The 25,373-nt window shown below is 42.1% G+C and overlaps 1 protein-coding gene across 1 annotated transcript; it reads right to left on the reverse strand.

Annotated features, from left to right (window-relative positions):
* Positions 1–5,149: 5,149 nt before the first annotated feature.
* BFSP2 (beaded filament structural protein 2) lies at positions 5,150–25,276 on the reverse strand. The gene is made up of 7 exons (XM_026843701.1): positions 24,701–25,276; positions 16,232–16,314; positions 14,163–14,319; positions 11,741–11,902; positions 6,908–7,039; positions 6,221–6,441; positions 5,150–5,399 (listed from the first exon to the last, which is right to left on the reverse strand). Exons 1-7 carry the CDS (start codon positions 25,154–25,156, stop codon positions 5,396–5,398), a joined length of 1,215 nt encoding a protein of 404 aa, XP_026699502.1. The 5' UTR covers positions 25,157–25,276; the 3' UTR covers positions 5,150–5,395.
* Between the last annotated feature and the right edge of the window lie 97 nt (positions 25,277–25,373).

Genomic DNA, 25,373 nt, shown 5'->3' on the forward strand with positions numbered 1-25,373 from the left:
AGAGCTGGGTGTGGACGTGCGGGTGTTGTTGCCCCATCGAGGCGCTGCCTTCCCTTGCCTTTGCACTCCATTACTGCCCAGGGAGCTGACATCCCTCCGCATGGCACCATGCCGTGACTTGCAGGCTCAGCACTGATAATAATATGCAATTCAGCAGACAATTTGTATCCCTCAGCTTTTGTGGGAGATAAGCTAATAATGGCCACTAAGTACAGTGCTGTGTCTGATTCTAAGCTACACTTTTTCCGAGTTTCAGCAAACACAGTGCTGTAAGGCTGGAATGACCAACTCTGGATTAGAAACAATACCTGTCAGGAGCAGAGTACCAAGAAACACTTCAGCTGTTAAATCTGGAACAGAGTCAGTGGAAACCATGGAAAATAGCAGCAACGTTTTAGGCCTCAGATATCTTAGATCCAGATTTAAAGACACGTTTCAGCTGGCACTTTAAAGGAAGCATTAGTTATGCAGTTATGCTTGGATTTGCCTCCCACCTCTAGTTTTATTTTTATGTAAAATTGTGAAAACGCGCTGATGCACAGTATTTGTAGTTCTCTGCAAATGCATTGCAGTAGCTTTTATGGTTAAGATTGTTGCCATGTAAAATGTTAGCTGCAGAAAAAAAGGTCAGTATTTCTATTTTTTTTTCTTTTCCTTTTACTCTCTCAAGTTCAACAATCCTTGATATTCACGCAAAGGACATTTGGCTGAAGTGTAGCTCGTGGGCATGGACTGGCAGAAGTAACGTTTGTAATGCAAAGACTATACCCAGAATGCCCCGTTGTCCTGACAAAAGCACACACTCAGCAGACAGCTTTCTACTGCACTGCGTATCACTGACCCGTGTGACCAAACTTTGGCAAAGACGTGGTGCTCTGAGTGCCTTTGCTTGGGTACAGATTTACCTGGAAGACTCCGTGGACTTTGTCTCTTTCCTCCCCCATGTTAGCAGTGCACGCTGCAGTGTGCCTGTCGTGGCATACAGTGGTGCCCAGCCACCACTCATCTTTGTCCTGTAGCTGTGATGAGTCTGGCCATGACGCTGTTCCCTGTGCTTGGTGTGTTTTATAAAGAAAGGTTGAGGAATGAAGCACCGCTGCGTGTAGGGGAAGTGATGCAGCAGCTGCTCTGCACGTGGGGAAACTGAAAAAAGGAAAGCTGAAGCAAGACTACTGAGAAATGGCATGTACTAGGGAACATAATGGCATACAGCATGTATGAAAGGTGTCTGTAGATAGTTTGATTTTTAATTGAAACAGCTAACAAAGCTGCTTAGTTTTTAATGACCGATAAAATCAAATACACTCCAAATCCACTCTATTTGATCCACCGGTGAATACCAGGAATTGGCACCCAAGTGTCATGTCTTTTCTTGCATATCCCCCCACATGTGTATCAGAAATAGTTCCTGATACAGTTACTTAACAAACAATTTCTTATTTAATTGCTGCACGAAGAACATTTGACATGTACTACCTGCAAGATTTTGATCAAAAAACCCACCGGGTTAAGAGATTACCCAACAACAAATTTCCACTCAGCCAGTATTTTGTCCTTACTTCTTTGTACATAATTATCTCCATTCTGCTACATGAAGTTGATAGTACTGCAAACTACTTTGACATTTGCAGAGCACAAGCAGAAGAATGCTTCATTCGATCAGTCTTCAGCAGATGCCTGCTTGCGGAAATTGGAGAAGTTGCCCTTAGGTGCAGAGCAGCTTGCAGAAGGGTTCTGCTGGAGTCCTTGCCACCTCACAGAACCCAGTTCTCTTCAGAAGCTTAACCCCCCTGTCAGCTTTGGGGTGCTAAGAGTTTGCTGTAATTTCAGACCTTTATAGCCGGAAGGGAGAAGGGTTATCATGCCCATTTCTCCATCAGTAATTGCAATCTGAAAGCAGGCAGTGGTGGCAGCAGTGCATGATGGTTTGTTGGAGTATTAAATTTTATACAATGCCAGCTTAAAGTCACCTTAAAGACAACCTTTTAATGGTAGAATCAGTATAATAATGCTCGTGCTAAAATGTAACTAGAATGAGAAGCTAGAGTACCAGTTCCTAGCTGGTGTGGCATGCTGCTACTCAGTGTGAAACCTGAAACGAAGCATGGGCTAGCATAGGGCCAGCACCCTCTGCTTCCCCCAAGGATGCAGCAGCGTGTGTTCAAGCTGTGGTGCAGAAGAAGCTTTGCCTGGTGGTGGAGGAGGATAAAGTACGCATTTGGTTTGACGGTACAGCTAATCCGACCTAGCCACTAGCTGTCACCAAGGCGTGTGGCCATGCATTAGCGCTGACTAGTCTCTCCCCCTCCCATCCCTGTGCTGCTGCTGGTACATGTTTGTCCCTGTAGTGGCCTGATTCAGGGAGCCGAGTGTCAGGAAAGTTTCCCTGCATTTTACAGGACTAATTTCCTGTTGATTTCACTTCCTAAATTGTGTCCTGAGACACCAAACAGGCCTTGGTGCTAACACAAGACAGGGTGATGGGAGCATATAGCAAGTGAGGGGGAGTAGAAATGTCCCTTCATGCAGCAGCTGGCTGTTAGATCATATTATCTGTACCCTCTGACTGCATCCTGAGTCTTCATAACAGCAAATGCCACAGATCCCTTAATGGGAATATAGGTGTGATAGATACTGCAGTATGAGATAATACAATCTGTTTTCTGGTTTTCATTTTCTTAGAAAAACAGTTGGAAACATTCACGTGTATTTGATCGAGCAACAGCTAGACTAGAGGGTGAATATATAGATAAGTCAGTTCATGAACCTTAGCACTGACAAACTGATGTGAAGGCCTTTAGTCTCTCATGTTCTCAATTTCCCATCTCACATGCTTAGATAGCATTCAGGCTGGCAAGGCATGCTGAAGGGACTGTGGAGCTAGCTAGGTAGCTTGCACCAGTCTGTGTAAAAGAGATTTCTTCAGGAAAGCTTTAGCACCTAATATGAAAGCACTTTGTTTTAGAAGGGCCAGATGAACTACATTTGACTTCTGATGAACTATTCATGAAAATAATCTTTTCAATGGCTTTTGGTCTTTGCTAGGGATAGAGAGAAAAGCTGGAAATTAATCATTTATGCTTAGATGTGTCCTCCTTTTCCAGCCACTTCCCCATACTGGAATGCCTTGATGATTTTGCAAGACAGTAATTTCATTGCAATGAATAAATATCTCAGTAGAGATCTAATTTATTTTTTTATGAAATATGGTGGATCATTTGAATGTACAATCCAGGTTTTGTTGGAACGAGAACTTGGAATGGCATATGAGAAACTTTAAAAAATCCTTCCTTTCACATCACAGTATGATTGTAGGCTCTGAGTTTCACCAGGTTTATCTCTTCAGTGACATTTATAAAGAACAGTTTCACAGTGGGATAGCCAGCAGTGTATTCATACCTGAAGTATCACTAGAAAATAATGGAGATCTGATGCTAGACTGTATAATTTTATGCTATAGGATTAATTTGATTATTGATAGAAGATGTCTCTAATTACAGCACACATGAGACAGAAAGAAAACCTGAAAACCTATCAGGGGGCTGCTATGAAGAAATGCACAAATCATTAGTAAATTCTCTCTTCCTTCTTAAATGATAAACTGCTTTCTTATGTATCAAGAATGAGAGGGAGGTTATGTGTCACTAATGTCAAAAGTGACTATTTCTGGACAGCAACCAGTTAACAACAACCCACGAGTCTGTTCCCATCACACCTTTTGTACCACCATTTGTGGATATTTTCTGTCATCATCACTATGCTTGATGGGGTCTCAGCTTGGTAAATTCTGCACTGATGTGTAAGAAGGTATTGATGCTTTGAGTAGCCTACATTCTGTGAGAAAAAAAGGGAATCTGCCATCACTGGCCTTCATTTTTTGGTTATTGTTGGGTAATCTCTTAATCCAGTATGTTTTTGATCAAAATCTTGCAGGCGGTACATGTCAAATGCCCTTTTTGCAGAGATTAAATGAGAAATTGTTTGTTAAATAACTGTATCAGGAAGGATTTTCCATCTGTGGGGGAATGTGTAAGGAAAGGCATGACACTTGTGTGCTGATCCTTGTTATTCACCAATGGATCAAGTAGAGTGGATATGGAGTGCATTTGATTTTATCGGTCATTAAAAACTAAGCAGCTTTGTTAGCTAATGTTTCAATTAAAGATCAAACTATCTACAGACACCTCTCATACATGCTGTATGCCATTATGTTCCCTAGTACATGCCGTTTCTCAGAAGTCTTTGAGCCCCCTTAATAAACTGTGTTGTCAGCCTGTATAACTGTTGATATTGTAAAATCCTAATCCAACAAACACCTGTGTGGTTAGCTTCGTTCCTGTGCAGGGGCTTGTGAAGGAAAGCTGGCCACTTGCCTAAGATTTTGTGTGACAGGGGCCAAGGTTCATTATGTTTCTCTGAAAATGCAGGATCCATCTGGGAACTTTATATGACCATACTGCAAATTCAATACAATGAGGATATCAATGTTTAAACTATAAAAGAAAGTCAAAAGTGAGAGGTGGCAAATCTTTTTCATCACATTACCATAAAAATAAATTACCTAGGATCACCTACATGTTGATGCTGTATGGGTGCCTGTTTAAAACAAGTTTGGCCAACCTACCTTAAGGGATGTTGATGTCAAGAAAGAACCAAGCATGAAAAAAAAAAAAAAACCTACATCAATATATCAAAAAGTATCATATTTGCACAAACAGACACCCTGGCTAGGACTCTCAGTATACAGTAAAGGGATGTAACCTGGACTGCAGACAGAATTGCTGTTGCTCTCCTTCACGTTCAGATTTTCCAGAAATTTAGAGTTAAAACATGTCTCTTAAGTACTTCTGGGATGCTCACATTAGTGCTTATGCTGGCTTATATATTGCATCAAGTTAATAGCACACTTCAACTGCTTCAGCATGATTTTAATTAGATTTCACACTAGTGAGCTGACGGTCTTGTGACAGAACAGTGTGCTTGCCATTTCAGTGTGGATGCTGTGTGCACAGTGGCGGGGTAAGCTCAGTCTTGATATATTTGTACTATCAAAAGAAAGCAGTTACTTGCTGGAAAGTGAAGAGCTGGTTCTTAATCCAGCCCCCTTCAGCCATCATGAAAAATACTGTAAGGACAAAAAAGTCAAACAAAAAACCTGATATTCTTTATTTTTATTATAATTTTAACAACATGAGTAAATTGAAATCTGTAAGCAAAGCAATTACATGAGGAGGGTCTAATAAAGTTGTTCAAGCTACAACCTACTTCGATTGTTGAATCAAACTGAATAAAGCAGGCTGCTTTGATGGGTTTTTAGCCTCCACGAACATAATTGGCAGTGACATCTTCTTCTGCTTTTATAGAAATAGTCTTATGTGGTCTTGGAGTTCCATAATCAGCTGAAAATTAAAAAAAAAAAAAATTGGTCACTACTATACTAATCAGGAAATTGCTGAACCAAGTACTATCCTCGGTTCAGCTGGTGAAATCTCATCAACTGCAGCAGGATCTGATTATAACACAATTTACCCCTGACCTGAGTGGAAGAACAAGTCAAAATCTGTGGATCAGATTCTCAGATGTTTCATGACTAATAGTGATTAAGGATCTTAAAAAAGCCCAACCAAGCAACCCAACCACCGTAAAGGTGTTTACAGATTATTCCCAGAGGACAAATGTTAAGAGTCTGAACTACATTTCTTCACAAAAGGTACAGCCAGTGGGCCAGATTCTGTCCTTGGACTTCGGGGGGGGGGGCACTTGTGTGCTTAGAAAGGGAGCTTTCCCAAGATCACAGCTGTAATATTTAGACTGTGTAGTGGGATGAGGAGAGAAGTCATAATGTAACCAAGGCAGGAAACAACAACACATCTGCTTTGCAACCACTACTGTAGCCACCAGATGCTGTAGTAGCTTTTTAATTTCACATCTCAAATCTTCAGGGAAGTGACACTCATAGACCTATTGGTGTATTCCTGAACCTCCTCCTTCCATGGCAGTGCTAGAAACCACCCATCTCCAATACATCAGGAATCTCTGCACAACTGCATTTGGGGTGTTATTCCCCTGTGGCAACTTCTTCAAACCTCACCATCTACCACCCAGCCTTATGAAACGCAAGAACCACCCTAGTCCTCCTGCTTCCAGCAATCTCAAAAATGTCTTCCCAGGGAGCACATGTTGTCCATCATCGTGCATACTTGCTTTGAAGGACAAGTACCTGCTTTGTTCTCCATCCAGAAGGCAGTGGTACGCAGCAATGTCTTTTTCCAGCTGTTGTTTGCTGGTCAGCAGATTTTCACGATCTCGTTGCTGCTGCTCTGTTTCTACTTTGATTTCTCCCATCTCTGCCTCCAGCTTGGAAATGACAGAGCCTAGGTTCTGCAGTTCGATGTCATGCCAGTGTTTGGCATCGTATAAAGAGTTCTCCAGACCCCTCTTCTGTAAGGGCAGGACAGCAGACATTAAACCAGTCAGTTTTCATATGCTTCATAGAGATTTTTATTCAGGTTTAGCCAATATCTCTATGGAATATGCTTAAATGGAGAATTCCTTTCTTTAGACACTTAGAAAAATGTGTATTATCATTACAAAGGTTGAACTACTTTGGTTACAAGGCACAAATATTCTTCACATTGTCAAGTACTACCCACCCAGCAATTTCAGTGAAATTATTATCGAGTATGAAGACACTGAAGATGGAAATTTGTGACCTGGTTGTTAAATGTGGTACATTTAGCGTACTACGTCGATCAAGAAGAGCCCAGAAATGTCTGGCATCCCTGAAAACAGTATCAGCGGGAAAATGGGATTCATTCTTGTCTGCATCCCAAGATGGGAATGTTTTCCACAGAAGGCATGTCGAATTCACACAGAATATACCCACTGAAAACCCAACATTACTTACCAAGGTTCTCAAAGATTCGGTTTCTGCTTGCAAGCTCTGTATTTTGCAGGCAGTTTCATGGAACTCGGTTCTGAGGCCCTCCACCAGCTCTTCCTCCTGGGTTCTCACGGCAGCCGTCGTTTCGGCCTGTTGCTGGTAAAAGATGGTGACTGTTGTCACAGCCTACTCAAATTATGTTTTAATTTCCTTACATACCAAACTGACAGTTAATATTTTCACAGCTTGTGGCAATTCTGACTTTAAGTTTGATTCCTGTATATTAAATCCCGTGGTTGAACAATTCTGCATGCTTCTTAGTGTCAAAATTATCATATTTTCTATGCATTTACTGTAAAATGGCTTATTCATGTAAGTGTATCTATTTTATCTATGCCAACAAAAGCTGTTCAGCATTCATACTAGTACATTTAAAATGACCTATAAAAAGAAAATGGTGCTGTAATTCTTCATTTTGTGGCTATACTATAAAATTTGGAAGTGTTTTCACTTAGCTGGATTTCAGAAGTAGTCACACCTTGATTTTTCATGTAGGATTCTATGAGTCTGTAAGTCATATCACAGAGATCAGAAAAATAATGTCTGTTAACTGAATTAAGATATTCTTATTCATGTTCTTGCTGCTTGTGGGTTTTTATATGTATGTAGTTCAGGCTCCTTGAAAATAGGTGAAGGAAAAGGTACCTTAGTAAAAATAAAATATCTATACTTTTTAATGAGGGCTGAGATCAAGGTTTTCAATCCAGAGCTCTGGGTTCTCTAGCAAGTACAATTCTTCAGTCAAAACCTACATTTCTTCTGGTTGATGCTAAAGTTAAACTATGCAAAATACTTCTATTCCACTCTGAAAATTCATCTTGACCCTGTCCTGCTTTCCTGACTAGGCATTCTTTTATTTTAAAAGTAAGGTAACATTTTTAAAAAATCTGGGACCCTGCACCATAAGTCATTTTTATAATTGTTTTTGGTACCATTATGGGAACCCCACAACTTGGTCATTGTGAATGAAATAACCTCAGGTGCAAAAGGTCACTTAAATACCAGTTAAGTCTCAAACAGAACTTGGGATTTATGACCCTGTGTTGCAGAGGGCTGAATTTCAAGCCAAACACTAAAACTGTCCTTTCCAGCAAACTGCACGGAGCCTGTGTTTTCCAGAAATACTTCATAGGGGGCTTGTGCTTTAGAGAGACATAATCCCACCTCACTAGTCCTTGTGAGCCCAGCCTAATGAAAATGGACCTGCCACTGGAGTAATTTGTGTCTCCTAAATTGTGTTGAGAATGTAGTCTGCATGTTCTTATGGTACAAGGACTATAAATGGCTCTTTTTAAAGAGATACGTAGGGCAGGGTGGGTGCCTTTGCATCTATATTTACAGCCTACACCCATTATCTGAAGCCTGGCTTCTCTCATTCACATTTACCCTGCTGATGGCCCAAATGCTACCTATAAATCCCACTTGCCCTCACCACAGGTGATGTTGAAACTCCTCCAGGAGTTACCCGAAGCTGTCACGACTGCCTGATGTTAGTAATGTGAATGATAGAAAAGGCAGATGGAGTCAGTGGAGGTGGCCACATCAGGCCCTAAAGAGGGATGACACAGCATGTAAGCACACACTGAATGAGCTTGAAAGCTTTTGGTACACACAGAGTTTCCCCACCCTCTTTGCAGGATTAGGAGCTGAGTCACTTCAACAATCCATGTGGAGGGCGATGCTAGGTATGAAACTTGGCCTCAGCTTTGGTGTTCCTTCTGTGGAAAAGGGCAGATGTAGTCTTTGTGCCCTCTTCACTAGGTAATCAGTTGTTTTCTGGGGCTCTGCCCTTCCTATTCCTGAGATGTTCAACAAGTGAAAGGCTATACTGAACTGCGGTGCCCACAAGCAACTGGATTGATGGAGGGAGAGGGTGAAATCATCCCCCTAAATCTTTATCATTTTGGTGCTTGAGCTCTCTAGGAATGTGTAGACTCAAGCATGTCTGCACAGTTCTGAGCCAGGAGTTGTGCAAGAGCACAGAATCTCTCATTAGTCTGTTTTTCATGGAATCAAGATAATTAAAGGATGATTAGGGATAGAACACCAACATCCAGGGTCTGATCAGCATGATATCTGCAGAAGAGAAGTGTCTTTCATAAGATCTTAACAGTTCTGGGAATGTGGTAGCAAACTAGCAAAGAAGGGAGAAACAATTGACATAATTCATGAGATTTTTCAAAACCTTTTACGAGATCTAGCATAGGGGTTGACAGAGGAAGCTGTGTCATGGTGTGCTCGGGGCAGAGCATTGCCATGGATCAACAGCTGGTCAAGAGACAGGACATGAAGAGAAGGATTAAGGTCTAGTTCCAATATGACAGAAGCTTAACAGCTTGATGCCTTAAGGTTTACTGCCTTGAGGATGAATCATGAACTAGAAGGATTTATGGATGGCAGAAAACAATACAGGTTAGCAATGAGCAGGGGTGGATGTGTGGAATTGAACTATACTAATTGAAAATGTGAACAGCATCACATCATTAAATAAAGCATTTTTCAGGGGAAAATATTAAATAGCTTGCGTGCCTTACAAGTGTTTAAATCACTCGTGTCAGTTCAGGAAGAGGTTTTGAGCTTTATGGACAAAAAAGTGAAGAGATCAAACTAATGGCCTTGAGTTTTGAGGTTACTTACTCATCTAAAAAAGTCCCATGTGAAATCCCATTAGGTATGAATGTTAACTGGTATGTTTTGGTGCCTGAATACCAGTGAAAAATCTAGCCAAGACTGCAAATCTAGTCATAAGACAAAGCAAAGGACACAAGGAATTACACAGAAAAGAACAAAAATACTGCCCTGATGTCTAAGTCAGTGCTAGGATGTAGTTTGAAATACCTTGGTCTCACCTGGTCACAACACCACCAAGAGTGAGTCCAGAGAAAGGAAATGAAAATATTAGGAACTGAGGAAAACCTCACAGAGAGAGATTGATAAACTGGTAATGAAGAGCAAAGGAGAGAAGGGAATTTCTCTCTCTGATGTGGCAAAAGAGTGAGGGCACATTTTTCAGTGTGGATAACTAAATGGTGCAATTTAGCCACATAAGATGACATAAATCCACAAGATGAGAAAATATGAACTCTTGTTATCTGTATAAATAGTAATAATCTGAATAGATCCGTATGAGATACAAAACTGCATCATCTGGGTTTAAGAGGTATATTTGGGGACAAAACCCCCTAGAATATCATACCAGAACCTGCTCAGAACCAGAACTGATCTTCCCTGAAATCTATGATATTCTGATTCTTCCTCCTATTTAAAACAAACAAACAAACAAACAAACAAAAACCAAAAACCAAAACAACCTACAAAGCAAAACAGGAACAACTTGAACTAGGAAGAACTTAGACTGAGATGGACAAGTTGGGAAGGGATAAGTATCAAAGACACAGTAGCGGGTTCCAGTGATCAGTCTAGTACAAGGTGGCATTTTTCCCCCCAAACAATATCTCTGGGCAGCTGAAAGAGCAGATATTGAAGGTAAGGAAGAAATAGGAAGAAAGAAGTGAGGGTGTGTTTGCACTGGAGAACAAGGAGGAAGTGGAACAAGCAGGACAGGAAAGTGGGGACACTGAAGAATTCAGTGCCATCAGAGTAATACTCATTTTGATGAAACCTGGCAGTAGGCCAGGAACAGAATTTCTGGGAAAAGCTGAGGAGGGTACTGAGGATGCTCTGGCTTTTCAGGGCTGCATATGCTTTGTATGGAGGCACTCTCTGGGCTCATGCAGTTTATTACTGTGTCACCAGCTTCCTTTGGGCTCTACAAGCTGAAAATCAGGCCCCCACAGATTAACCTTATGAAAACTTTGCTTAGTAACAGTCTGTCAGGCTCACAAACTTGCTGGAACCTCTGGGATAAACTCTGGTTGGCTTCTTCTACATTCCCTAGCACCCTTGGTATCACTTGTCACAGGATTTTTCTTCTTCATTTTGAAAATAAACACCTGATTGTATATATCTTTACAAACATATTTCTTGCCTTTTTTTTTTTTTCTTGCTGTTTGCCTTCACTACCCCCTACTCGTCTCATGGCAACTCTGTATCACAGAACAGGGTGGGGCTATGTTTTTGCTATTTCTACAGCACAGCTGTAGTTACTTTTTGCTGTGCCATGCTCTGCTGTAATAGCCAACTCAAAATGAGATGACTACAAACATACAGGATTCTCCAATGAAATTAATGCTTCAGCTCTGAAAAAATACTTCAGCCAGCCACTTCGGAAAAAACAGTGATCCTTCATGACAGAGGAAAAGGCTGTTTCAGACTCAGCATCAGGAGAGGACTTTTAAAGGGAATGGCTATTATCATCCCTTTTAATTTCTAAGTTAATATCCAATTTTCCTACTGCTGCCAAAGGAAACAATTTCAAGGCTGTCTAATTAGTGTAGAGCAATGTTTTGCCCTTTTGATTTATAGACCCCTGTAAATTGTTCCGTGGAGGAACGGCCCTAGTAAGAAGGGTAATGACTGTGGCTTATCTTAGGCAGAAGGTATCAACTGATTAAGTTTGTTTTTCTTAGCCAACGTTTCAGATCCCTTAGAAGGCTCCCACATAGATCTGTGATATCAGCAGGACCATTTCCACCACTATTTAACTCTGTGCATCCCAAGAAAGCCATTGATATTTATGAGCATATTTTCCCATGTATTTGGGCCAAAATCATTTAGATTTTTATTATCTTTTTTGTTTCAAGAAAAACTCAACCCTCAAAGTTATTGCAGAGCATTAGACAGATTTTGTGTTTGCTTCAAATCCTGTAATGTTGGAGTGGGTTACAGAGTGCTTACCTTGGTACGGAGCAGGGCACCTGTCTCAGCACGATTCTTCTCAATGTCTCTCTCCCAGTGGATTCTGATTTTTTCCAGTATGTCATCCAGGCCACTTCCCATGGGAACATCAAGTTCTTCCAGCTGAGATCCAGCAAGCTGCTTGTATAATACCTTCACATCCTTAAACAAAAATAACAGACATAAAAGAAGGTGAACTGGACAACGGAATAGTAGCTTCAGACAGGCTCGAGGAAGAGCTCTTTTGGTGCCACACACAGAGAGAGTAATGACATTTGGTCCCGAAAGGTGTCTCTACATTAATGATTTAGTGCACTGGAGGGTTTCATTTGCAGATGTGGATTTGCCTTGCTTCTTCATGGGGAGTCTTGCGGCAGATCTGGGGTACTGGAAGTGGTTTCCCCCTTGGTGGAAGGAGACTGAAGCTCTCCACCAAGGCACTGCCTGGAGCAGTTCTCTCACAGTGGCAAGTTTCTCCAGCAGTCAGTTTGACACATGCACTCTGCACACCTGAGACCTGAAACCACCACAGCCATATTGCCAGTAAACCTGCAATGTGGACTCCAGGTCAAGGGGCTAACAGCTTACAGCAAATCAAACCCTGCTTTTCCCTCTCCGCCGCACAGTGCATCTACTGGGAGATACCACAAGTTGCACAAAACAGCAGGATCTCTACAGCTTCACAGTTTGTGTGAGCCACCTGTGCACTTTTATGCCTGTGCATGTTAGATGAAGAGCACTATCCTTCTCTGTGACACCATTCTGTTCCTTCTTTACATATAAGTGCTTCAAAAACATGTAAGCAGTAGAGAATTAGTGTGTCTAGGATTGCACGTTTAAAGGTAGCACATCAGTTGTACATCGTATTCAGGAATGCAAGAATAAATAAAATTTGCACATGTATCTGAACAGTCTGGCACCACAATCCTTTGAACAATAAAAAAAAAAAAAAAAAAAAAAAAGGTAGTGTAAAAGCATCTGGGAATTGTATTTGTAAGCAATGCCCCCTGACAATGACAATGCTGGAAAAAAATGGATGGGTATTATATGAATTATGAACCTTGCAAGAATGGAAGCCTCAAAATGTGCCCACTCTTGAGTTCACAAAAGGACTTGGCATGGATTTCCTAGTGGACACACTGAAGGAAGGAAGGAAAGATTGGAAATAGTTCAGGAAAGTCCTTGGGACTTTATCGTACCAGAGTTCAGCTGGAGTAATTGCAGTAGTTGCTTCCAGCCTTTATTCTGTGACCTCTCTTGCACAGCTTCCCCTGTCACTGCTACCATGGGAAACCAAGTCTGTGCTGGGGATAAAGAGAGGAGCATCCTTCCACCCTGCAAGGGCTTCTCACTGGCTAAATGTGGAGTGAGCGGGTCTGTTGGAAAGGTGTTCTCGTTATGCCATGTATATGAGCAGAAAACAGCACCAGTGCTAGCTTTTCTGGTTTCATAAAAATCATTGCAATACACGGAGGTTTAAAGAGGATCTTGTGTATTTCTATCAATTTTCTGTTTTCCCTGTTATCTAGATAAAACAACCTCCATCTTTCTTATGACATGCAGTGGTGCTTGAAGCCACTGGTTATTTCCTGCAAAATTTCAGCCTTGGGACCAGACTCATGAAAGTACAGAGGGGATGAAGCAACCTCATCTTGGCAAGCCAAGTCTCCATATGCCTGCCAATGTTGCTGAAATCTTGTGGTTGGAGAAATAACCTGTAAGCACCTCACTTCCATGAGCCATCTCAATTCTTTTACTTCTGAGGCATCAGCAAAATTGTTTGCTGTCCCTTATGTGGGATTAGCAGTAGCTCCACGTTGGAGCCCTCATCAGTAAAGATGCTGATTTGGGTCCAATCCTGAAATTGAAGAGAATAAACCACCTTCATGCAAATAATGATGGTGAATGTAATGAGTATGTGGGAAGGTATTGCAAAACTGGGTATCAATGGGCTCTCCTAAGTCCCTGTCCCTGTGAGTCACTTCAGTGGTACGTTGCTCAGGAGAGGCTTGGTTTCAGGAACTCAGCAGCTTGATAAACCAAGCAGGATATTTTCAGAGGAACCTGGTTAATTCTCAGTGTTAGTGTAGCAGGACCAGAGCTTGTTCCCTGCACACACATATTCTCTTTACTTCTCTGTCTGAGAAACAGACTTTGCTGTTGAGATGTCCACATACGTGACTGTGCAACCCCATGACCATCATGTGGTGTCATATTTATCAGATGAAAATAATTAAAACTTAAATCTGATCATGTTTCAGAGGTCAGTGCTTTAAGTTAACAGAGGAGAGAGAAATAGGAGCAGGTTTCAGGAGAATCCCCCCACCCAGATGTGGCAGTGCTTGCTTTGCACTAGATGTATGATACCAGCTGGATGAAACAGGCACATGCTGGCTTTGCAGTGTCCCAAGTCTGGACTTACTTCTTCATGATTCTTTGACAGCAAAGTTAGTTCTTCTTTCATGCTCTCTATCTGACTCTCCAGATCCATTTTAGTTAAATTAGCATCATCGATCACTTTATATAGAGAATTAATTTCATCTTCCACAGCCTTTCTGAATGGTTGCTCGTTTTCATACCTGCAGAGAAAAGAACCAACAAACAAAACCTTAATGCAGCACAACTCATCAAGAAATAAAAATGTTTTTTTTTTAAATGACACTGTTTGTGCTAGTTATCTCGTATGTCCCAGACAAAGGCACAGAAACACAGAAGATATTCTGTGCTCTCACCTTGTCTCGCTATACTTGAATTTAACTGCCTGAAGTACCCTGTCATTAATTCAGAGTGTAATAAAATAGGCCAAGTTAGCAGGCTGTGCTACAGTGGTTATCAGCCTGATAGGATTCCTGAATAAGGACAGAGAGGCACATGCTCTCTTGTGAGATCTGGTATTTATATACAGTATGACTATGTGTGGCTTTTTCTCTGTTTGTTTGGCTGTACAATTAGAATAACTGCTCATTCATCTACAAAAACAAAATTTCAGAGCTATGGTTAAAGAAAACACACATAGATCAAGCATTACTTTTACTAACGACATGCTGATGGAAATCTGGCCTATGTTCCAGGGTCCCAGTCCATCCTTAAGAACAAATCTCAGTAGTATCAAAATAAAGAGGAAATTTGAATGGTTGGCTTGTCAACTAGAATTGCTGTTAAAACAAACAGCTTATTTCTAAACTGTGGCTGCAATGGTAGGGAAAACTGTGACAGGCAGTTGCTATTCCACAGCGTCACTTGCTGCATCATGCTCATTTGTACCTTTTCACTTTAGGCTTTCCATTGAAAATGTGGCTGGGTGGGTTGCATGGAGAATCTCCTTGGGTGGGAGGCTTTTGTGTCAAGCCCATCCAACCTGGGGACCTGGTGGCCACGGAGGTTAGACAGGGGGGTTGGCAGGTTGGATGGGACCTGGCTTCATAAACAAGTCCTGCACTGTGCCCCTTGAGAGCCACCTTCCTTGCTGGGAGTTCAACAGCCTGGGAAAGTGGCAGCTGATCCCAAGTGAGAATTAGGAGCTTTACTATGCAGTGGATTGACTTGGCATTGTTTTGTTATGTAGACCACTTGTCCAAGTCAGCTGATATTTTTAAAAAATATTTTTAAAAACAAAATATGAGTGTAGCTTGCTGGACTTAAAGCCATAAAGGTACATCAGAGTTGTACCTTTCTGAAATAAAAGGCAAACCTAAGAATATGATTAACACAGTTTTGGATGTGATTAAATAAAATAACACCAGAGAGACAGAAGTTTAAGGGATGATAAAAATCATAAGAAATAAAAATCAATTATTTTGAAATACAGTTTGTGTGACAGATCTTGCAAAAAGCTATTTGTAAATGAAAGAGTCCATTATGAGTAAAAGCTAGAAGGATCATGTCTCCTGAATAAAATTTAAAGAGCTTCATGCACGTGAATGTTAGGCTTTGCAAATAGAAAGACATTAAATTAGTAGTTTGCCAGTATTTAAGATTTTTTACTATTCATTTATCTCAGTAAAGACACGAAAAATCAGCGCAGCCCATTTCTGTTTTCTTATCTAACATTTCCATGTTGACGTTGGTAGTGTTGCAGTTTTTACTTTTCAGCTGCTGCAGCAGAATGACTGTTGCTTCCAAAAGCACTTGTGTGGTACTGAAAATTAAAACTAAAAATCATGTGGAGGTTTGCCTTTATAAAATGTCAAACCAAATTTGAATAAATACTAAACTTTCTGTAAGAGATCAATGTCTGTATATCAAAGAATAGCTTAAGTAGTTTTGCTAATGCACCTTTTTTTTTTTTTTTACACTATAGATCTTCCAAAATAATGTTAGCATCATAATTATTTTGCTCTTACAAAACCCCTCCCAAGTCAGGTGGCTAAATATGTGACTTAAAAGAACGAGTCCATTCTACTCACTAAGCATCACCCCCCCTATAGAGTAAGAGTTTGCCAGTGCAAAGTTTCAAAGAAAGTGGCCAGGTAGTTGCCACCACAAGACTACCTGTCTTTAAAATCTTCAGCACAGGCTTGAATGTTCTCGGTGTGCAGCATAAGACGAGCATTTTCAAGAACTGCTTCGCCCACCTAGAAGAAAGAGACAACAGAGCTCAAGCAATGAAGAACTTCAGCATATTAGCTATATGCACTCTACATGTATCTTAAACAGATGTATAGCTTTGGTTCTGAAAATAATCCTTTAGCCTAGGGCTGTTCAAATGACTCATTCCAGATAATTTAATCAATTAACTTTGTATATATAAATTCACAAATTCTCTGCAAATAGGCTGTAATTTTTCATCAAGCTGTTCATTGCTCCTAAGCATTCATCTTCTTGTGGAAACAGATTTATTCTGATCATCAGCTGGTTGCAAGGGGCAAAATTCATTACTGTGTGCAAGGTATGTTCATCACTTAAGTCCCACTTATATTTTCTAGATACAATTTAAGTAGCACTTATGCAGTTCCTATTCTACTTCCCATATCAGCAGTCCTCTTCAGGGTCATCCTCTTCAGTGAGCCAAGGAATACTTGTTGCTCATGCCGCCTGCGAGCCGTCCTCAGCTCCCAGAGCATCATTTTTCTTCTCTGATGGGATCCTGTAAGCTCTTGTGATAGATATGAGACCTGAGAAGCAGGCAGTCTTCAAAGATTATTACACCAAATGTGAAATGCTTTGGAAAGATTGTGCAAATAAGACTGGTATCATCGCTATGGCTCTGGGGCGTATCTTTAATGCCCAGGAGACACTTGAGGGGTAACCAAACCTGAAAGGCTTGTGACATAGCAGCTTGTTGTGATTCAAGATTTTATATATAAAATGATAAAAAGGTAAAAAAGGACCACTACTTGCCCTGGAGTCACACGTGCACTGAGCTATGACCGAAGACATGCTGAATTCGGTACCATGATTAGAGCAATCATCTCTGCAAATAACTATCTGGGAGCTCCAGCCATCCCGTGGTCCATGCTGTCTCTCTGGAGGAGCTAAACTGAACATCTCTTTGGTCTTTTTCAGGAGATACTCATGGAGATCTGCAGTTGAATGTAAACCACCACAGGAATAAGAGCAGCTTTTTAATCAGGTCAGGAGAGTTCTTGAAGCAGAAATCTTTCTTTAGATAATTAAGTCTGCAACTAAATGAGATTGCAAATCCCCCGAAGCACTCTGCTCTCCTGAGGTGAAACAGGCCATGCCACATGGAGACATCAAGCCTTCGTCCAGACAAGTTATCTCAAGTATTACAAGTTGGATTGTTGCCTTAGTGTGGTCCTACCTGTTCTTTGGCCTGCTGCTTGGTGACGGGGTGAAGGTAGACATGCAAGGCTGAAGCATTTCTACATGATAATTGACATTCCCCTCAGAAAAAGCGGCTCACTGCTCCAAATATCTTATAGATGTTTGGACAAACAAATGTGAAATATGTGAAGGCATCTCATAAGGAGAGATCTGGAGGAATAAGCTCTTCCCCACACTGAGAAGTCCAAAATGGATCATGAAGTTAAACCACTCTGCATCTTTTAAATCTGAGGAGGCATGAGAGTTAAAAAAAAAAATGTGGTTTGCTTACTTCTCACCTACTGTTAGAAACAAAAAAGGAAGGTGGCTGTGGCTGGAAGCCTGGGGCTGAACCTCCATTTCTGTCAGCTCCAGCTTGGGGCTTGACTTCCGAAGGAAACAGAGCTCACGCCATTGCATGGGTGGCCAATTTTTCTTTAATAAATCTGGGATTTCTTGGCCAATTCCAACCGATATGATAGAGGGGTAGGCCATCTCAGAGACATGCAGTTCCAGCGTTTCATGAAAATAGCATCTAGACAGAGAAGAGAGGTCCTGTGAATACTGCTGCTGGGAAAAAAAGCCCCAGTTTTGGCATGAGAAAATTAAGAGATCACAGTGAATGTGTAGGAGCCAGAGATGTTACAAAAGCCCCAGGTGTGGGCAAAGAGATGGTATCTGACAGCACACCAGCCCATCCTGCCGTGAAGCACACAAACACAGAAGACTTTTGTGTGCTCTCTTGCACACAGAACTGGCTCTTCTTCATCATTCAACCCTTTATTTCTTTCTCTCTACTTTTTGCAACCCGACTTTACCAGCACTGGCCTAACTCCCCAACCCCTGGGTTGTCACTTCTGTGGCATTTCAGCGCAGCTGAGCAGAGCCAGGACTTTGGAGGAGTACTGCTCTGCTGTCCTTGGGTCCCCTTGCACCAGGAGACCTGACTTTCTCCTGAAAGATGGAGCAAAGACATGGAGTTTTTATATGGCAGCATCATGGAGGTAGAGGCAGTTCTTTGACCAAAGCTCTGAATTTTTGGTGTGGGGTTTGTTTTGTTTTTGTTTGTTTGTTTGTTTTCTGCAGAAGTTATTTCGTCTTCCTGTCAACTCAGACATGTGTGGATCTTCACAGAAGCTTTTTTTTTGCTTTCTTTTTTTTTTTTTTTTTCTGACTCAAATCCGGGAGCAGAAATGCTGCCCTGTGATTTGCCCTGCTCTGTCAAAACAAATCCATTCGCCTGCGGCAGTGAGCCCACACGGTTACAATATATGACCTAAAGTCTGACGAAAATGAACGTCTTTGCGGGAATTTGGAACACCCCACAAGCAAAAGTAACATTAAATCGTGTGAGCTGCACAGTGTCACTCAGAGGTATGTTAATGACTAAGTTTAGAGGCTGAATCCTTTGTAAAATTGCTTTTGGGCTGCAACAAAAGCAGAAGCAGGGAATAGCTGGTGATTTGCCACTGCCTGGATTTCTGCCTCTATATGGAGACAAAGTATTTTTAAAAGTGCTTTTCAGTAGTAATCTTGTGGGTTTTTTTGAGGTATTTGGGTTGACTTTTTACCTGACCCTCAGTGGATGTCTTTACCAGACCCCTGGTACCATATTCCTGAGGACTCTGTCAATACCCAACTCCCCTCTTCACAGATCAGCAGCTAATGCCAAATGTTCAGTGAGAAAGTCCAGGACTTTCCAAAACTGCACACAAACCTGAACTGTGCCATGTAAGTAAAAATGGTTTCAAAAAGTCTGATGTTTGGAAGTCTTCAGGGATGAGTGTTGTAGTCAGCAGGCTGACTATCAGCCTGTCAGCCCTTGTGGAAGCCACCTGTGTATGCTTTAAATCCGACAGGGAACCTGAAGGATAAATAATTACAGGATAGTTTCTATCTAGAAACCAGGTTTCCTGAAAAATTCTCTCTGACTTGCATGAGCTGTGACAGTCCTTTTCTAAGCTTGAGAAGAAGAGATGTAAGACTTCCATCTAGTGGCTCTTTTGTTTGATTTAATTCTCCTAATAATCAAACAGCTGGATGCAAACACACAGCATTAGTGAGATGGATTCGTAGCCACTTTGCTGACACAGGTACCAAAATGCATGATGCAGCAGTTTAGGAAACACCCTTCTTTGTGTCCACTGGAAATGAGAGGGCTCGCAATGCTGCAAGCACTTGGATATTGCATCCTCTGCTTGTAAAGCAGAAGGCAATGGCTGTCCTGCCTCACAGGCTCCTGAGAGGCTTAATTCACTGATATTCGTGTGGCATTTAAATGGTCAGGGTGAGAAGTATTATCAAAATGCAAATTTTAGTACTAATAATAGCTCCTTTAAGTCACGTACTGTCTTTCAACACTCGCATCTGTGATGCATACACACCTTTTGAACAAGATTTTTTTTTTTTAGCTCTTGAATTAACACTGAATGTTTGTGGCATAAAACATCTTAACTAGAAAGCAGCAACAATTTTCTTTTATTTCACTGCAGTTTTATGGACATGAAAACAATTTTAATTTTTAGCAAAAAAACCCTTATCAAAGTCTGCATCAGCGTATGGCCCATTTACTGCGTTATGACTGGCAATGAGAAAAACCAGCCACTTCAAGGGAGTTTTCAGACTCCAGCCTTGATAAAGGATGATGTAGTGCAGACACTTATGGGGACAACTTATCCTTTATGGCTGGCAACTTTTGATTTTTAACAGACATCTGACCAAGTTTGGAATTGCAAACTTTATTATGCCTTTCAAATTCTTAGCTATGCTTTATTGATAGCTTTGTATACTTTTGCTATTCTTACAAATGCCTAATCCTTTTCTGAATGCTGATGAATTTGTGGCCTGTGCTAATGAATCTCATGGTTTAATTATTCATGTAATAGAAAATTATTTGGCTTTTATGTTCACTTCAGTTAAAGCAAATGATGCCTCCATGGAGAAAGATCAGAAGATACCAGTCTAGTCTTTCCTTCCATGAAAAGAAATACCATATTCCCTGATATCAGTCCATTGCATCCAACACATTGTGATTCACAGATCAATCACTCTAAAATCACGCAACCCAGTACCTGCTGCTCAGATGCCAAGCAGTAAACTTGTCACAGTTTTGGTTACGTTTTCTGTGTTGAACCCCTTTCTCAGAGCCTGAGGGAGGAAACCTCAAAGGTAGCAAGAGTGGCATTTGTTGCATCTCCTTGGGAAAGGTGAGAGAGGTGGGGAAGATTGATGGGTCCTTTGCCAATTCCTGCTTCCTCCAGGAAAACACAACTTCATTTAGAGATCAAATATTTTATGAGTAAGCGGGACTGCATCAAAAAATTCCTGGTTCTCAAAGCAGGAGATACCTACTGAAGAAACAATCTGTAAAAACTGTAATGTTGCCTAAGGACCAGAAGAAAACCTCACCCCTCCCACCTCACAGATGTATGTGTAGGTAGTCCAAGGTTATGCCGTTGGAGGTGGCTGAGAGAACATAATTAAAACTAATTTATTGTCATCCTCTGTATGGCAGTTGACCAAGCTTTGTTCCATTTTGTGGGAGTTTGTTGTGCCCTTAGATCAGTGGCAGAATGCTGTTTCACCAGATTACAGACACTAATCATGCACTGTGTTGCCTTACAGTGTGTTACAGATAATACTCAGCAGCTCTCCTGGCCCCGCAGCAAATAAATTACTGGGTGCGAGTCCAAATATGGTGATTCCTTGGGCTGTCAGTCCTGTATATTCTCCAGGCTTAATATTAACACTGAGTAAATGCTGACAGTAAGGCCAGGTGTAAATAAAAGTAACTCTATAGAAAAACTCTGGTGATCTTTCAGATGCTCCCAACTGTGCACAGGAGTCACAGCAGTGATAAAATTGGTCCAGGACATTGATTCCTTCTTCTGCTTTTGTGTTTACTCCTGTGACCTGAACTGCACTGCCTGCCATCTCATAGACAAAATAAATCTCTGTGTCTCCTATGCAGCCGTAATTGAACAGTCACGGAGGCTGAGCTACCTTCTCCTCTCCGTAAACTTGCTGAGATTATTTCAAGCATCCATTTTTCCCAGGTGCTGTCTTGCTCCCTGGGAAGGAACTGCCATTGCAAACAACCTCCTATTCTGCAGAAGAGACACATTTGATTAGAGGGAATTTTCCACAAAAAGACCAGGATGAAGCCTTGAGAAAAAGATTATGCCTGGAGTAAAGTGAGGTGAATTTGTATTTCTGACACATGAATTCCTCTGCAAGGATTTCTCATTTCCTGAAAAATTTTGCACCTGTCTCAGTTAGTGTGTGTTCACCTGCTCTGCTAAAAACCAGCTGCCCAGGTGGATAATTAATGCTGTGAGCTGGATAGTGGCTTCCCATCATTCAGCTCATGTCAGTGATCCCCTGTTGCAGTAATAGCTCTGACAATTGCAATGAATCATGAGTATTTTTTCCCCTGAGGGACCCTCCACTTGTACCCTCCAAGTCACTCGTTGCAACGTTTTTTCCCCTAGCTCTATGTTTGGGAGAAATGCTGGCACCCAGATGTTACTGCTGGGAGGACAAGTACCCCAAATTTGGGATGCTGGGGCACATCACAGGAAGGGCAGGAGGGAAATGGGACCTCAGGTCTGCTGGTGTCTCTCCTACCCCACTGTAAAGATGGCCCATCACCTTTCTGATTTTGGGGACAGAAGAGTCCTATGTGGATATATCCTTGTCTTCCCACCAGCAAGGCAAGAAGTAGGGGTTCCTGTCTAGACACTTCCCCCCAACTCCGCCCCAAGTTGTGTATTTTTCTCTGCTGCTTCTTGTTCAAAAATTGTTCCTATCATGGGTGTTTGGGTTTTAAAGTGGGTGACTGCTCAAGTGGTTTTCCACCCCAAAACTTTAACAGCTGCTTCATGCAAATGGCATTAAGGGGTTTTATGGCTGCTGGGCATCCCACCCGGCTGAATGTGCAGGGCTGGCTGGGAGTCAAAATGAATCCTCAGATTTTGCAGGAAGCTGAAAAAAGGATATGTCACATTAAGGTAGATGTGGACATCTACAGAGAATCTAAATATATTTACAAAAATTACATCGAGAAATGTATCTGCCAGGTATCTTTCCTTTCTGTTACACCTCGCTCCTGAACACCTTTTACTTTTCCTACTGGGATGCTTCCTGACAGGAGAGTACTGACTTTGGGTGATTGTAGCTGTTTCTGCAACAATTGATTTTGATGATATTTTAATAAATGTGGCAGTTTCAGTGTTGACGCTGGCATCCTTTTGCCAATTATCTCCAGAATGAATGATTTAATTGATGTTTGGGCTGGATGAGTTCCTACTTTCATTTTTGGTTAGGTACTTAATATAAAAAAAAGAGAAGAAACCTATTAGAATTGTACATAGCAGCTCAGATTATATCTGAGAAAGTCAAAACCCACTAAGTGATGCCTCTTTTATTGATTTAATTGCAGTAATTTGGAAAACTTTATGTATTCTCTAATGTGTTTTAATAGTTTGATATGAATGATGCTACTCTCCTCTTATTTTCTATGATACTTGCAAATGCTACTACTACATAGCTTTATTTTTCTGATTTTATACAGGAAGAGCCCAATATTCAAGGTAGATTTCATTATGAGCTGCTCTGATTTACTCATAAGAAGGCGAGGTGGAGGCAATGTGGCAGGATAACAATACGAAGAAGGGTTAAAAGGAAAGCAATTTGGGTGAAAAATTATTACATGATTAAGTCCATCTGCACTACAATGTTGGGGTTTCATATAAAGAAGAATCAGACAGTCCTTCCTAAAGTACCTATGGTTCTACATTTTTGGTCTTAACAATAAACCCTGGTAGGATTTACGGGTGAGGTCTCCAACTGCAAAATGGGCCACTCATCTGGAAAACAAGGGATGGTGGCTGCAAAGCATTAACACTCATCTCACATCCAAGTCCCCCATCTACCTCAGTGAGATGATAGGTTTGAGGGTATGGTTTTGCGTAAGCACCCCAGATTCAGAGCACCCATTGCCTTCAGCTAGTCCCTTCAGGAAGCTTTATAGGATTAGCAGTGGCAATGCCATTTGCCCATACAAAAAGATATCTTTAAAAGTCAGTGCTTAACTGGGCTGACATGATCTCTGTACAACAGCTTAAGCTGCCACATTCAGGGTTCAGATGACATTTGCAGCGCGTTCTGGATGAAGACCTGCCCTAAAAATGCAGCGCACTATAAAAATGCTCCCTCTTTCCTACGCCAGAGTAAAGCTCTGGTCAGCCCAAGGCAGAACACACAATTGTCCTGGGGAATTTAAAGCTGTCTTTCAGTCTTTCTGAAGACCTGCCAGCAGCACTTTCCGTGTCTGCACAAGTGCTGCCAGGAAGAGATGTGGAAGATTCCAGGCTCCAGCTCTTTGGGGTCCTGTCTGCTCCTGCTGGCTAGGAGTCAAGAAGCTGGGACTCGCGAGGTGCAGTGAGACCTCAGGACACAGAGCCCTGTGTTCGCTTCAAGAAGGATATCAGCCTGCAAAGTCTTACTGGCCTTACTGGTCAGCAAATGGAACTGTTTCTTGTCCATGAGATCAATACAAACACTATTTTGCACCCCCACAATAAACACTTCCCTGGAGAACCCGCAGCCTGTGCTGGTGGGAGTAACGAATCATGCAGTGGCGAGAAAGGGAAGGAAGCGAATCACTCATTTGTAGCCACATAATTATTCTCTTTTAAATAAATAGAGCTTTCGAAAATGTGATTAACAAGGGAATAAAGTAAAAATCTGAATTGCTAATTAAAAAAAAACCCAACGTGCTTGTAATGATATCATGTTGAGGGATAAACTAATTCAGTCCTAGCAGTTTTCTTTTAATAATTTTCATGACTAGTGTAATAGCCACAGCTAAGAAAAAAAAAAAAAAACAAACTAAGAAAAAACCCCACCCATTTTAATCAGCCCAGACTATCGCGCCTTGGGGTGCATTTCAATCTCCCCCATGCACAGGATGCCTGAGGCAATTCTCCTGTTTAATAGGCATTTTCCACAACACACTGTGTAATGATAATGCTAATTATCATGAAGATAGATTTAAAACCCTCTGTCTAGGGCGCCGTGCCTTGAAATCAGGCGGCATTCATCATCAGCATCAACTCTCGGCGCTCAGGGTTGCTAATGACTCATGAAGCTCCCCCCTGTCCCTGCGGCTGCCGAAAGTGCTCCAGAACTCACCTGATGGTAAATTGCCTCCCAGTTCTCCCGCAGTGCTCCCCAGCTGCCCACGCTGGCCGCTTTCTTGTCCAGGTAGACTCTGATGTGCTCTTCCAGTTCCTGGTTGACCTGTTCAAGAGCTCGCACCTTCTCGATGTACTCCACCAAGCAGCCATTCAGGCTCTCGTAGGAGAGGCCCCTGCTCTTCTCCAACCCCGGGGCCAGGGGCACAGCGGCGGAGGAGCTGCGCAGACCCTGGAGGAAGACGCTGCTGATGCCCAGGGCTCTGCGGGACACTCGGGTGCCCAAGCTGCTCACGCCACCAGTGGGGACGGTGCCCACGTAGACGCCGGGGGGTCTCGACAGGCTCCCTCCACCTCCGACGCTCACCCGGCGGCCGGGTGGCCCTGAGCTCTCGGCTGTGGAGGAAGAGGGCTGCTGCCCCAAGAAGGACGACCGGCGCCTCGGCAAGGGCATGATGCTGCTCCAGCCCGCCGAGCGCCACCGCTCAGCCCGGCCGCCTCGCCCGGCACTGGCGGGAGGGATGTGCCGAGCCCAGCAGGTTGGGGCTCACGCAGGGTTTCGGCTTTGTGCGATGGCTTTCTGGAAGGGGGGCTTTGTGCTGCCCGGGAGCGCCCGTCACATTGTCCGGGCGGCCGCTGGGTCAGCAATCCCATTTCAGGGGAAATCTCCC

This window comes from Athene cunicularia, assembly GCF_003259725.1.
Source record: "Athene cunicularia isolate RWA chromosome 2 unlocalized genomic scaffold, athCun1 chr2_part1, whole genome shotgun sequence".
Classification (NCBI taxonomy): domain Eukaryota; kingdom Metazoa; phylum Chordata; class Aves; order Strigiformes; family Strigidae; genus Athene; species Athene cunicularia.

Bases quoted from the DNA above. Each gene is read 5' to 3' on its own strand.
- BFSP2 (XM_026843701.1), bottom strand. From the start codon at position 25,156: ATGCCCTTGCCGAGGCGCCGGTCGTCCTTCTTGGGGCAGCAGCCCTCT. The intron at 14,320-16,231 runs GTAGTCTTGTGG...TTTTCTCTGCAG, and splicing joins GCTGAAGATTTTAAAGACAG to GTATGAAAACGAGCAACCAT. The intron at 11,903-14,162 runs GTAAGTCCAGAC...TTTTTGTTTAAG, and splicing joins TGTCAAAGAATCATGAAGAA to GATGTGAAGGTATTATACAA.